Genomic DNA, 15462 nt, shown 5'->3' on the forward strand with positions numbered 1-15462 from the left:
TATTTTAATTATTCATGCCTCTTCTTCCCAGTAGTATAGATAAACAAGATTTAATCAAACATATGTATGTAGATGATGGCAAAAACCTGAAATTCAATAAATACCCACAGTGAAGAGGAACAGTTTAATTAATTAACTAATTATGCTTCTATTTCTACATTTTCTAAATGCTAATTATTTAATGCAAGCATTTTTGTTTATTAAGGGCACTAATTTTGAAAATACTTGCTGAGTCTTTCTTCCTTTTATGAAATATTGGTTTTAGGAAATTAAGACATAAAATCTTACGTTTAGAGAAGGGGCTTTAGAAATCATCTAGTTGTAGAAAAGCAAAAACTATTTAATTGCAATTGAATTTATTAAATGCATACAAACAAAGAAGAAAATGTTATTTTGGTATCCTTAAGAATAGAATTATTGTTATTCATGAGATTTCTAATTCTTCCCTGTTGCATTCTAAAACAAAAAAGAAAGAACACTGGCTTATCTGCTCTTTTGAATTATATAAATGTGCTTCTTGTCATTTGTGTAGATAATCAAGAGTTTACTGTATTATGCATATATATAATTTTTCTGTTTCAAACCAGATTCCTTTATGGATTTCCAGAACAAGCTCTAGTTTGGACTCAATCTGAAAGAAGTTTATTTACTGATCTTTTATTTAGGCAAGAACACTGGGGAGGGGTGAGGGGTGGGGGGAATTAATTATTAAATGATTTTCCTTTTTTTAAGAATTGCTAAACAGAAAAATGAAAATAATTTCTAATCAAGTCTTTATTCTTTTTAATATGGTATTTTTGTATTAATCAGATTACCTTTTAAATAGCATGTCTCAATTAAAATTCTTCTATAAAAATTTTTATCCAAAGCATTTTAGATGTTTATGCTTGGTAACTTGAACTGTCACCAAAGTAAAGTTAAGTATATTATTTAAAATTTGTCAGTTGAGAATACTCAAAACAACATTCAGGACAACTCATGTACATGAGTCGCTGGTAAACTCTAAAGGGAAAGAAAGGAATTAGCAGAATTAGCATGGAACCATGAAGTTAGTAAAATGACTGTATTAATTCCGTAATTGATTCCTCATGATCTATTAAACATTCCCTGGACAGGAGAAAATATGTAATGCCTACTTATATTACATTCAGAAGTCAGCAACTAATTACACATCCTTCCTTTTATTGACAAAAGTAGGGTATAAATATGTGATAATGTGTTATTAATAGTATACAATGATTTGTGGTGTCAGAATAGGCCTTAAAGATCATCTCTAATCCTTGTCTGAAGTGAATCTAGTCTGCAGCATCCCAACTGGTAGTCATCCAACATCAGCTTGAATACTCCTGTTGTTAAGGAACTGAGGCTGCCCACTATATTTTCAGACACCTCTTAATTTTTAGGATATTTTTGTAACATTAAAGCCAAAATCTTTCTCCCTCTAATTTGTACCCCCTGCTCTTAATTCCAGTTCTATTCTCAGGAATCTAAACAATATGTCTGCCCCATTATCCCCAAGCCAAGTTTTCACATTGCTAATTATACAGATAGGCAATGGATGCTGTAATTAAGGAGACAAAGTGGTATGCATGCTGTTAGTAAAAGACTCACCAGCTCACTCTGTTTTTAAGACAGTATCTTTTTATGAGTGTCAAAATCTGACAGCAAGTTATTTTTATTTCATTATATGTGTTGTCAGTACCAACCAGTCATTGCCCTCAGTTTGCTGATACTTAAAGCCAAAGAAATGTAGAAAAACATTTATGATTAAAAAAAAAAACCCACAAAATCCTTCAGTAAAAAATGGCAGAACTGGAGAGTGGGTGGTTGAATATAGAGTGACAAGAAAGTTTTAAGTTCTTTTCCAGATTCTTTAAACAAAACCCTTGACAGCTACCTAGATGATGTATATTGCTGTTTATGGAAATATCCCCACACTGACCTCATTTGAGGTAAAATGTATGCCTTATGACAATATTTAATAGAATCTTCCTTTGAATACCTCATGTTATTAGAATTTAATCTTGCAACACAAATCTTGGGGAGGTTGCATAGTTTTTAGTCCTGCATTTTGAGTCAGAAGACATGGATTCAAATCCCAGCAATGCTCCTTATTACCTGTAAGGCCTTGTGTGAGGTATTTAGTGTCTTTGGGCTTCACCTTTCTTATCTCTGGAACCTGCAACATCATATATAGGCTATTCCTATTTATAGGATTTATAGGAACTCATGAATCGATCCACAAACATTTAAGAAGTACCTCCTATGTGCTAGACAGTGTACTAGGCTTTGGGGATACAAATACAAAAAAATAAACAACCCCTCCTCAAAAGGAGCTTATTTTCTAGCAAAAGAAACTTGTGTACATTTATATAGAATCAATACAAGTAATTTAAGGGGATGGGCACTAGCAACTGAGAGAATCTGGAAAGGTTGTATGTGGAAGATAGTGTTTGAACTACATCTTGAAGGAAAGAGCTATACTCTGCGAGGTAGAGGTGAGTTAGAGTGGAGGCAGAGGTAGATTATTCTAGGAAGGGGGGGATGGCCAATGCAATGGCACACAGATGGAAGAAGGGATGTCATATGTGAGGAGCTATGAGAAGGCCAATTTGGTGGGATCGTAGAGTGTGGGAAGGGGGGAAATGTAGGGTGAGGCTAGGTTGTGAAGGGCTTTAAAAAGGAAACAGAATTTCTATTTTATCCTCCAGGTAATAGGGAGCCACTGAACTTTATTGAATAGAAGAATGAAATGGTCAAATCTTTGTTTAAAGAAAATCGCTTTGGCATCTGGGTGGAGAATAAATCAGAACGGGAAAGGACTTGAGGCAAGGAGACCAATTATGAAGCTGTTGCGGTAGTTTAGGTGAAAGGTAATAAGGGCCTGAAGGTGGTGCCTGAGTGAATAGAGAGCAGGGTCCAATATGAGAAATGTTGTAGAGGTAGAAATGACAAAATTTAGCCACTGATTGGCCATATGGACTGAGAGAGCGCCGAGTCAAGGTGTAACTTTAAACAGAAATTTTCTTGCTGTTGTTTAGTTGTTTCAATCATGTACAATTCTTTGTGACCCCATTTGGGGTTTTCTACTGGAGTGATTTGCCATTTCCTTCTCCAGCTCATTTTACAGATGAGAAAAATGAGGCAAATAGAAATAAGTGATTTGTCCAGGGTCCCAGCGCTAGAAAGTGTCTGAGGCCAGGGAAGATAAGTCTTCCTGACTCCAGGCCCAGGATTCTGTCCATTTCACCAACTAGCTGCCCTTAAGCAGAAATAGGGAATTATAAATAATCTTATAGAGATTATCTAGTTCAACATGTTCACTTTACACATGAGGAAACCCCAAGATATAAAGTGCCTCCTAGTGACAGAGCTGGAATTCAAGCCTGACTCTATCTAGTTCTAGTCCTGTTGTTCTATATATGATTTTGGACAGGTCGCCTTGCCTCAATTTTGTCACTTTCAGAATGAGGGAAATAACATACTATCTACTGTACCTCCCAGGGTCGATGCTATGGTCAAATGAGATCGTGTATATGAACAGTTATATACTAATATAAGTATTCATTTTATATTATTGATCATCATAATAATATGTATTCATGAAAATTCAAGAATCATTTATTAAGGCCCCGATGTGGGCCAGACATCACGTGAGGCATTGGGAATACACAGACAAATAAATACCAAACAGTTCCTGCACACAAGGAACCTGAATCTTACTATGGAGTGAGGTGGAACAGTAACATGAATGGCAATATAATGGAAGGTATAATGGAAGGAGTGCAAATTTGGAATCAGAAAACCGGGTTCAAATCAAATCTGTAAAACGAAGGAGTTGAACCAAGTTTAAAAGAAAATACCCACAAAATAAATACAAAGGAATTAGAGAATTGCAAGGGGAAGTATTCACAACTGGGGAGATCAGGAAGGGCCTCTTCTAAGGAGGAAGGCTGTCAGCTGAGGCAATAAAGGGAACTAGGCCAAGGTCAAGAAGAAAAGCATTCCAGGTGGGAGGGACAGCCTATGCAAAAGAAAGGCCAAAGTGCCAGACCTTTGGAACAACTAGTCAACAAGTTTGTTTATAAAGCTTGTGAGAGGAAGTAATGTGTAAATGGGCTTCATGTAAAAGCATTGTTCTTTTGTAAAAATATTTTCCAAAAGCATGCTAAGTGTTTGTAAGGTGTCCAATACAATAAAGCTATCCTTCACAATAAAGGTGTCCTAGATATAGCCCAACTGCTTATATCAAATTTTTGTTTTTCAAAACAGATAAAAGCAATAAGCAAAAACTTGTAGTTAGGTAACTCTAAAGTTCCCTTTTAAAAACTATCCATTTTTACCTTAGAATTCCATATAATCATAGTGCTTTGTCTTGATTATGGCAGGACCCCAAGGAACCCCAGCCCAAGGGAACAGAGTATTCCCCTGTAGCTAGTTGGTGCAGTGGATAGAGTGCCAGGAGTGAAGTCAGGAACACTCATCTTCCTGAGTTCCAATCTGGCCTCAGACACTTACTAGCTGTGTGACCCTGGGCAAGTCGTTAACTGTGTTTGCCTCAGTTTCCTATCTGTAAAAGGAGCTGGAGAAGAAAATGGCAAACTACTCCAGTATATTTGCCAAGAAAACCCCAAATGAGGTCATGAAGAGCCAGATATGACTGAAAAGACTGAACAACAACTATTTCTATTTATCCCAGAACATCAGCTCAATGTCCATGATCTCCCTGCATAGAATTCCTGAGAATAGAGTAAGACAGAATTTGTAGACCTGGTGGGTGTTTTTCCCCCCCATCCATGGATATGGTTAGAACTTTTGAATCTCAGAGCTGAAAAGACCTCAAAGATTATTGAGACCAATTATCCTCATTTTACACAGATGAGAAAGACTTCCCTTGGTGCCAACTGCAAGAAAGCCAGGGATGAATCTCACTACTAATTTAACCAGAAGGAGGGGAACCTGCTTGCCTTCTTTTTAATTAAAACTACAGCCATGTAATGAATCCTGGTCTTAGGGTCTACCAGCCCCTCATAGCTTTAGCAAAAAAATGCTCATGTCCCTTAGACCAGTCGGGCACACTCAGTCACCATTATTGCCTCTTTCTCTGACCAAGGAAACTGGCTTCAAGTAATTTCTTGCCCTTTCCCTTTGCTTCCATATTTGTGGTGAGGCAATTGTATTGTCTGAAAAGAATGTTGCTTTTTAGCTAACTGCTGGATTGTACTGTACCTATGTATAAAAAATAAGGTTGTAATGATAAACCCAACCATTATCATTATAACAGTATGCAGTATAAGCTCTGCTCTGCTCTCCTCAGTGGTGTTGCTGTTAGTAAGCAAGTGTCCTGGAATCATGCTCTTAATTAAGCTCATCTTAAATATCATTAATGCATAAATCTCTTAAAAGGAATAAAAAAAAAATAACCTGCTTTTCCTTCTGTTTGGAATAAGCCAAGAGAGAGTTATTAGTATGGCACCTGATAAACAATCAATAAACATTTATTAAGTGCCTACTAAGTGCTGAGTACTGGGAATATGGAAAAGAGGCAAAAGATCACCCCGACCTCCAGGAGCTTACAAACTAATGGGAGAGACAACATGCAAACAAATGTATACAAAGCAAATTATACACAGGATAAACAGGAAATAATTAGCAAAGCAAAGACATTGGAATTAATAATTGGGGAAGACTTCCTGTAGAAGGTGAGATTTTAGTTGGGACTTAAAGGAAGCCAGGGAGGTCAGTAGTCAGAGCAGGAGCAGTGGATGGAGAGCCTTCCAGGCATAGGGGAATAGCCAGAGAGAATTCCCAGAGCTAAGAGATGGGAGTGTCTTGTTCTTGGGACAGCAAGGAAGCCAGTTTCACTGAATCACAGTATTGTGTCAGGAAGTAAAGTGTAAGAAAACTGGAAAGGTAGGAGGAGGCTAGGTTATGACAGGCTTTCAATGCTAAAGAGAGCATTTTGTATTTGCTACTGGAGAAAATAGTTGTTCAGTTATTTCTCAGTCGTGTCTGACTCTTCATGACCCCATTTGGGGTTTTCTTGGCAGAGATACTGGAGTGGTTTGCCAGTTCCTTCTCCAGCTCTTTTTACAGATGAGATAACTGAGGCAGACAGGGTTAAGTGAGTTGCCTGGGGTCACAAAGCTAGTAAGTGTCTGTGTCCGGTTTCAAACTTGGAAAGATGAGTGTTCCTGACTCCAGGCCCCTGGCACTCCATCTACTGTACCACTTTGCTGCCCCCTAGAGAAAACAGGAAATCACATAATCAAATTTTATTGACTGACTAACTAAAGAGATATGACAAGAAGATACATGCTCCTCCTTGCCCCCCCAAATAATGGAAATTATTTTAGAGTTTCTTTTTCCTTTTGGTGTAGATCTATGATTTCATTGATATATAGGGAACTCCTTGTGGGGAAATTCTTTCTTCTAATGCAATTTAGAGAACTTAAGTGTCTGGGACATTGAGAAGTTGTGACTTGCACCGGATCATACAGCTAGTATGTTAGAAGCAGGATTTAAATCCAGGTCTGCTGAATCTGAGGCTGGCTCTACCCACCATGCCCCACCTGCCTCTTAGCATAATTAAGTGATTTTTAAAGAGTTAATATTCATAATATTGGAGAGAACATGATACCCTGGATAATATAAAAATCATTTGTATCGTAATTTAGCATATGTTTTGTTAGTTTTGCTTTTATATGAGTATGCCACATGGCAGTGGATGGAGAGCCAGCCTCAGAACTAGGAAGTCCTGGATTCAAGGCCCACCTGAGGCATGCTTTGTGATCCTAGACAAGTTCTTAACATCTCAGGCCTCTGAACAATTCTCAAAGACAGCAACTGGCAGAGAAGGTGCCAGCCTGCATTGGTAGAGGGCTCTGTACCAATCACTGTCCTTGTCCCCTACGTGGATCTATATGATTCTCTGTATTTCAAGTAAATTTGTAAAGTCACACTTGAAGGAGGTATTAGAAAGCTGTGCTGCTTAAGTATCCTGCCTCCTTGCTTAAAACACTTTTTACCTCTTTACTAAATGTAACATGAGCTTCCAGGCTGAAATTTGTCCTGATAAAGCTTGCTGAATTTGATCTAATAGCTTCTCAGGCTTGGGGAAATTTAAGTATTTTGGTTAGAAAGGGCTTCCTGCTGGGCTGTAGTCTGCTTGGTAGAAAAGAAGGGAGAGTAAAAATAAATAAGAAATAATGAGTATTATCAACAAATGATTTTTATAATCCCCTCTGCTTAATTATATTGTGACATTTTCCATATGTCAATACAATTTGCAAGTCCACATCTAGATTCTTCTATTGTGTGAGTCAGCCATCATAATAAGAATTGACCCATGTTTCCAGGACCTAATTAAAATTAAGGAGTGAACCTAAAATAAATTAAAATATAATATATAGAATTCTGCCCCTTTTTACTTCTTTGCTTTTTGCTTTATATTTGGGTCTTTTGAGGGGGGCAAAATATTGAATTTCTTTCTGGGAAGCAGATATTTGTGATTTTCTTCTTTACTTTTTGTTTGATTTGCATTTAGATCTGTTTGAGGGGGTAGGGAAGGAAGGGAATTACTTTCCTCTAGGCAGATAGATAATTGTGATTTTAGCCTAATGTAAAGGGGAAGAATAAAAGGAAAGGTTATTGGGATGGGGGTTTAACAGAAATGTGTGGTAAGGATATGAAACTATATCTATGTAGATGAAAACTAAATAAAAACCAGCTTCACTTATCATTGATACAGGGACGGAAGACTAGTCTAAAATGATCAGAAATCAGTCAACTTTCTTATTCATTCACTGTTGTAGGAAACAAACATAGGTAGGTGATTGTTTAAATGCTTAAAATATAACTTACAAATAAAGTAAAAACTACATTTCTGGAATAGAATCATTTTCTACAAACTAGAATTGAAAGCTAGGACGAACCTTTGAAGTTATCTAGTTCTATTCCCTGATTTTAGAGATATGCAAACTGGGACCCAGTAGAATATGGTAACAAACAGTGAAATAGGCAAAAGGTTAATAGCATTGAAAAGAAACCTCCAAAAAGGCAGATTCTTTTAAAAATCTAATTATCTTCTAGATAAGTAAATTGATGTTTATTAACTTTTATCTGTTTATATTCATATCATCATGCTATCTTATAAAGCTCTTCTTAACTACTTTTCATAAATAATTTTGCTGTGTTAATAAAAATGTGAACTTTTTTGTTATTGTTGTTCAGTTATGTCCAACTCTTCATGACCCCATTTGGGATTTTCTTGGCAGAGTTACTGGAGCAGTTTTCCATTTCTTTCTCCAGCTCATTTTACAGAGTAGGAAACTGAAGCAGACAGAGTTAAGTGACTTGCCCAGGTTCACACAGCTAGTGTCTAATGCTGGGTTTGAACTCGGGAAGATGGTTCTTCCAGACTCCATGCCTGGTATTGCATCACCTACCTACCTGAATTTTTTGATAGCTGTATTTTAAAAAGTAAACTTTAAAATAAATGCCCAGCACAATTGTTTTATAATCACTCAAAAACTCAAAGGAATTATATATAATCCTGTTAAGATTCATTCAGTTGTGTATATTTGGCCTAAAATTTGGAGATCCATTCTTCATCTGTGCTAGTTAGGCATATAGTTACCTTCAAATTCTCAGAGATTTTGACAATGTCTCTGGATTAGTATAAAACAAAAATTTGCTCACTCTTTTTTTTTAGTGTTCCTTTACTTCCTGCTCCGGGAATAAAACATGAGTAACATAATCATCAGTGTTTTTTATTCCTTAGCTTTTGACTTCAAAAAGCTTCTGCCTCAAATTTTGTATATATTTATACACACATATACATATTTGCACACAAGTCATGTGGGTGATATTGTCTGTATTATTGTGAATAGATTTAATCACCCAGGAACTGAGGTACTATTAGAAGCAAAAAGGTAGGTAAGAAGAAATGGGGGTGGGGGAGAAGAAGGGGAAGGCTGATGTTGAAAACAGAACAACAGAAGAAGTTAGTATTTGAGAATGTACCTTGATCTGACGAGGACCTTTTCTTGTGGTGATAGGGCACACGTCGAATTGCCAAGCTTTGAAATTTAGCCAACCACAAAGTTCTTATTTTTCAATCTTGTCTTTAAAGTTCCACTTGATGTTTGGGCCAAAAACAACCTAAATTTAATTAAAATTTTTAAAAAACTCTACTTGGTTTTAGACATCACATCACAAGAGAACCACCTGCACCTTCTAAATGAGTTGCTGGCTTACTAACAATGAGGATTAGACAACTTCTGTCTGATTTTATTAGCCCCACCGGCTATGTTTTAGCTTTGAAAAAGGATATGAAGCTCTGTTGTGACTTGTGGATGACAAGTAAAGAAAATGTCCCCCTACATCCTTTACCTGCTAATAATTATGTTAAAGCATATCCAAGATGTTTGTGTATTTGCACATTTACAAATAACTGAATAAATTAATTCAACCTCTTTTAACTTTACTAGAACCTTGAATACTGGAATTAGTGGTTCCTAAAATGCCCTTCCTTCCTTCTCTTTCTTTAGTGGGATTGGTCGAAATTGGCCTTGGGCATCTGGAGGAAGCAGTATTCTGGCAGAATTTGGAACCTTACATTTGGAGTTTGTACATTTGAGCCATTTATCTGGGAATCCAGTCTTTGCTGAAAAGGTGAGAATCCCCAGCAAAACCTGTATTTCAAAAGCAACAAAATCTAGAAACAAAATTTTCCTGGAATTTTGGATATTGTTATATATCCTGTTCTTTAAAAAAGTATTTACATACTGCCCTGTGGGGTTAAAGAAACTAGGGATATCTATACAAGACAAGAGAAGACTCCCTGTCATCTCCAGGATCAAATACAAAATCCTCTTTTTAGCATTGGAAGGTTGTCATAAACTATTCCCCACCCCCACTACATTTCCAAACTTTGTCTTATACCTTAATCCCCACCATGTATTCTTTGATCCAGTAATAGTGGCCTCCTGGCTGTTCCATGAACAAGATACTCCATCTCTGAACTCTGGGCATATGTCAGGTATATTGTAGTCAGTATTCCTTTTAGGTATGGCTTGGACTAGGTAGCCACCAAGGTCCCTTCTAACTCTGAAATTCTGTAATTCTTTTGATTTCCATAAAGCAGAGACACACATTTGGGGATTAAATAGTAATTACTTAAATGGCATTTACCAATGTGATATTTTTGGTTAATCAGTCCTCAGTTTCTTGTGAGAAGAAACTATTTTTCATTTCTTTGGAAAGCACAAGAATTTTCCAAAGATTTTGGACTTCTGCTTCTCTTGAATAACACTAGCAAATCCCTTGGAACAAAGCTTCTTAAGCTGGGGTCCACAGACCTCCACTATGGATAGATCTCAGGGGATCCATGAATTTACACAGGAAAAAAATTATATCTCTTAATTTGCTAACAGTTAGTTTCCTTGGTAATCATATGTATTTTATTTTATGCAGTCAAAAACATTATTATAAGAAGAGTTCTGTAGGTTTCAGCAGACTGCAAAAGGGATTATGACACAAAAAAAGACTAAGACCCCTTCCCTAGAGCAAGAAGAGTTAAGAGAATTAGGGAATAAGAGCATCAACAGACTTAAAGGTTTACCAGATAACCCTTCCTGGTCTGCCAGTAATACCTTGACCAGAATTATCCTGCTGAATGAACTATAATTTGAGGGAGGCAGCATGGTATACTAAACCAAGCTCTGGACTTCAAGATAATACACCCTGAGTCCAAATCCCACAAGTATGTATATAGATAGATAGATAGATAGATAGATAGATAGATAGATAGATAGATAGATATAGATATACATATATATATATATATGTGTGTGTGTGTGTGTGTAGTCATTTGAATAAGGACAGAGCATTAACAACTTGAGTGTACAGAGTGGCATCTGAGTGGGACTTGAAAAAAAGCTAGGGGGTCTTTAAAAGGAAGAAGTGAGGAGGAAGGATATCCCAGGCCTAGAGGACAATTTGTGCAAAGCACAGATAGGAGATGGTGTTGAGTTTGAGGAATCTCAAGGAAGCCTTTTTGGCTGGGCTGTAGAGTGAGTTTCAGGGCAAGTAATAAAAAATAAGGCTAGAAAAAAATGGGTTGGAACTAGATAGCAAAGGATTTCAAATGCTAGAGTATGGAGTTTCATCTTATCCTTCAGGGAGTAAGCAACCCTTAGAGACTTTGGAGAAGGAGAGTGAGGGATTTAGAACTGTATCCCAGGAAAATTATTTTGACAGCTTTGTGGAAGATGGATTGAAAAGGGCAAAGACTGGAAGCTTGGAGACCAATTTGGAGGGCAGGTGATGGTTTGATGAGGACTCAAATAAGAGTAATGGTCCTGTGAATAGAAAGAAGGAGTTGGATGGAATAGATGCTGTGAAGGTAGTTTCAAGAAGCCTTCACAATTGATTGAATGTAGAGTGGTGAGGGAGAGGGAAGAGCTGCAGATGGCCCCAAATTTGTGAACCTGGGTCACTGAAGTTACAGTGGTAGCATCGATAGAAATGGGGAGTTTTTCATTATAACAAATGGCTCTCTGGAAAGGAAAGGGAAGAGGGATAAAGATGGAAATCTATGTGATATTTTTAAAAGATATCTATAAAAGCATTAAAAAATGGGGAAGTTTGGAGGAAGAATGAGTTTGGAGCAGGAAGCTTGGAAAGATATATTCTGTTTTTAACATATTGAACATGAGATGGGACCTCTAGGTCGATATGTCTACCAGGTGTTTGCTGTGGGGCTGGATTTCAGTGAGGACTTCCTGTTTCCTAGAATCAAGATGAGTGATTCCTAGACAGTGAAATTCTAGGAAGAACACTATTTGAGAATCAGGAGACTTGGATTCTAGTCTTGGATCTGCCACTAATTACCTGTATGACTTGGGGCAAATGACTTAGCTTCTCTACTACAATTTCCTCATCTGTCAAATGGGGATAATAAAAATTCCCACCTACATCATAAGATTATTATGAGGATCTGGGGGTGGGAGCAGGGTATATGTGGAAAGGAGAAGAACCTAAAAGCCATTTGGAAAGTAATAATGTGGTAGAACAAATAATAATAAACTACTTTCACATGGCTTTCAAAGAGTTTTTCTCACAATAATTCTGTGTGGTAGGTTGTGCATGCTGTGTGTATTTGTATCCCCATTTTATTTTACTGCCAAGGGAACTGAGGCCCAGAGAGGTTAAAAAACTTATTGGTGGGGATGGATGGATGGATGGATGGATGGATGGATGGATGGATCAATCGATCGGTCGATCAGTAGGTAGATAGTATTCCTTCAAGAAGCTTACATTGCAATATGAGAAGATATATAAAAAGGAGACCTGGAAAATGGAAGGATTGAAAAGAAGGAATGGTGGGGAGACTTCAGGAAATGGGAAATAACATGGTAGTCCCTTTCCCTGGCATCATTGTTATCCTCATCGTTATGATAACTAGCATTTATGTAGTTCTTCCAAGTTTGTAAAGTGCTTTACATATATTATCTCAATTCATCCTCACGATACTCCTTTGAGATCAGATAAGGAAACTGAGGCCGAGAGGTTAACTGACTTGCTCAGATTCACACAACTATTAAGTGTCTGAGTTAGGATTTGAACCCTGGTCTTCTTGACTCCAAGTCCAACAGACCTGTGCCACCTAGCTCTAATGTAAGCAGCAATATTGCCTCTAGATAGACAAAAGGCTTATTTATCAAAGCCACTGGAAGCCAAGAATGGAGGCTTAGTTTCTGGTAAGGTGAAGGTGGAGATTGAGGGCTTCTTGGGGAGATGTAAGAAGTCACATAGTTATTTAGTGTCAAAATCAGAATTTGAACTTGGGTTTCCCAACTCTGGGTCCAGATTCTGACAGTTATGCTATCTGTAAATTTTGCCATTTGTGTAGCAAAATGCCTTGCATCTTCTGTTTCCCATGATGAGAATTAGCTTTGTACTGGAAAGGGCAGAACATAAATGGTCAAGAGGAAGTTGATACCGTATTTAAATAATGAGGTAGTAAGAAACTCTTCTTCATGAATTCAGATCACCTGACCCACATGACTTATACACCCTTGGTTCCTGAAAGATTAGTTACATGTGATTTCTGAGCCACAAGTCAATGATACCTAAAAGATTTTATAGACTCAATGGAAGAGATACTGCAGCAGCAACCTCCAGTAGAATGTAAACTTTTTGAAAATAATGACCGTCTCTTTTTTCTTTATAACCCTAGCCTTTAGCACAGTGCCTGACACTGTTTTGAACTGAGAAAACGGTAAATATCTCAGTTTTCAGATGACACAAAGCTGGGAGCACAGGAGTGACTAAAATATACTGGACAACAAATTCAAGATCCAGAAAGATTTTGAAAGCCTAGTACATTGGAATGAAATATGCCCCTACCATGTGCCAGGCACCGTGCCAGGTGCTTTTATAAATATTTATCATATTTTATCCTCACAACCCTGTGAGGTAGGGTGCTATTATTATCCTTATGTTACAGTTGAGGGAACTGATGCCAACAGAGGCTAAATGACTTTCCTAGGGCTACACAGTCAATTAAGTGTTTGAAACTAAATTTGAATTTTTTTCCTGCATGCACCACCAACTATGTATGATAACAAAATAAAATTTAATGGGGATAAATATCTTTCATTTGAGTTTTTAAAAATTGACTTTATGAGCACAAAATGGAGGAACTATAGTTAATCAAACATTAGAAAATGATATGGGAGTTTAAGTGGCCATAGAATGAGTCAACAATGTTATACACATATCCACATACACACACACACACATACACACACTTTCTCATTGTGTACAGATCCATTTATTCACCAAGCATTTATGGAGCACTTTCCATTTGCTTGTTTCTGTATATATGAAAACAAAAATAAAATAATCCCTACTCTTAAGGAATGTATGTACTTTTAAGAGAAAATAACATGTATGCACATAAACTAATACAAACTGTGCAAAGTAATTTCATGAGGGAAACTAGCTGTACACAGTACAGTTTATTATATACAACATGACATTGTTGGTTTCATAGAATACAGATGATTGTGCTCTCTGCCCTGAAACGATTGAATCTGTGAAAGAACTTCATATTAAGATGGCATATGATGGAAAATCTAGCCTTTTGTTAACCTTGAGGTTTAAAGCTCACAATTGACTAATGTGGTGATTCTAAGTCAACATCAGATGATGTGACAGCCCTTGTCATTGCTAATAAATAAACTGATTGTTTCAGCCCAATTTCTTATCAGTATCTTCTCTTTTTAAAAAAGTAGCATAATAAAGTCTTCTTTGCAATGTGAATAAAAACCATGCAAACAAAATTGACAATTAACTTTCTTATAGAACTATGTTGTCATTAAGACATTTGAATTGATAAGTGTCTTTCATTTTTTGTATTAAGAATGAATCAGGGTCTTAATTCTTGTTATTTCATTCTATACTACTTAAATGATTTTTCCCTGAAAAAAATGCAAAAGTTCAATTTATTTTTAAATAAAAACATGAGTTGTGTACTAATTTTATTTTGTAATTTTTGTCATCAAAACATGCTATATAGTGGAAAGAACACTGGATGGTAAGTCAGGAGAGATTCAGCCTTACTACTTATGATCCCAATGATCTTGGGCAAGTCACTTTACCTCTTAAAGCCTTCATTTCCCTATAGGTAAAATGAGGTTGGACGAAATGATCTGTAAAATTGCTTCTGGCTCTGAAGCTCAGACATTCTAAAATTTTTATCTTCTGTTTTAGGTGTTTGGAATTCGAAATGTTCTGAACACGCTGGATAAACCACAAGGCCTTTACCCCAACTATCTAAATCCCAGCAGTGGACAGTGGGGTCAACGTAAGTCAAGAACATATATTTTTGTAATTATTTTCATCTCCTACTATGACTAACATGGGTGGATCTGGAAACTGTGGGTGATAGAAAAAGCCTGTAAATGGTTAAAATGTTCAGAGGAATGTGGAGAAGCTACAGATTTGGATGTTTGTGAACCTTGTAGTCTAAATGAGATTTTTAAAATTCAAATTACCTTATGAAAAAGGAAAAGCTAGGCTATAAAAAATTGCCCACTTCCTGAATTTTTAATGTTTAATGATTAATGGCCAATGTTGTTATGCAAATTTCAAAAAAGGAGAGGTCAGTCAGAAGAGAGTGATTTTTCTCTTCCCTTTATATTATTAACTTGCTTTGATCTCTGCTCCTTTCCCTCCCCCTCATTAAAAAAAAAATTCAGATCACCTAAACCGTGGTAGGTTGGATTTTCCCATGAACAAAATGAAGTAAAGGATTAATGGGCTTCATGCTTAATTTTTAAGAAGTTTATGAAGGAGGTTGTCTTTTGCAATATTCCTTAGTTTGTTAAATATTTATTGTGTCTCCTTGGTTTGTCGTCTTTTTTAATGAGTTTTATTTCTCCTTTTTTTTTT

At 36.6% G+C, this 15462-nt stretch overlaps 1 protein-coding gene across 1 annotated transcript in view; it reads left to right on the plus strand.

Annotated features, from left to right (window-relative positions):
- The window catches only part of MAN1A1 (mannosidase alpha class 1A member 1), a 180552-nt gene that overhangs the window by 133702 nt on the left and 31388 nt on the right, over positions 1-15462 (plus strand). Inside the window, exons 7-8 of the mRNA XM_036769288.1 lie at positions 9552-9675; positions 14782-14875. Coding sequence (XP_036625183.1) covers positions 9552-9675; positions 14782-14875 — 218 coding nt within the window. The remainder of the gene's footprint in view (positions 1-9551; positions 9676-14781; positions 14876-15462) is intronic.

This window comes from Trichosurus vulpecula, chromosome 7 (assembly GCF_011100635.1).
Source record: "Trichosurus vulpecula isolate mTriVul1 chromosome 7, mTriVul1.pri, whole genome shotgun sequence".
Taxonomy (NCBI): Eukaryota; Metazoa; Chordata; class Mammalia; order Diprotodontia; family Phalangeridae; genus Trichosurus; species Trichosurus vulpecula.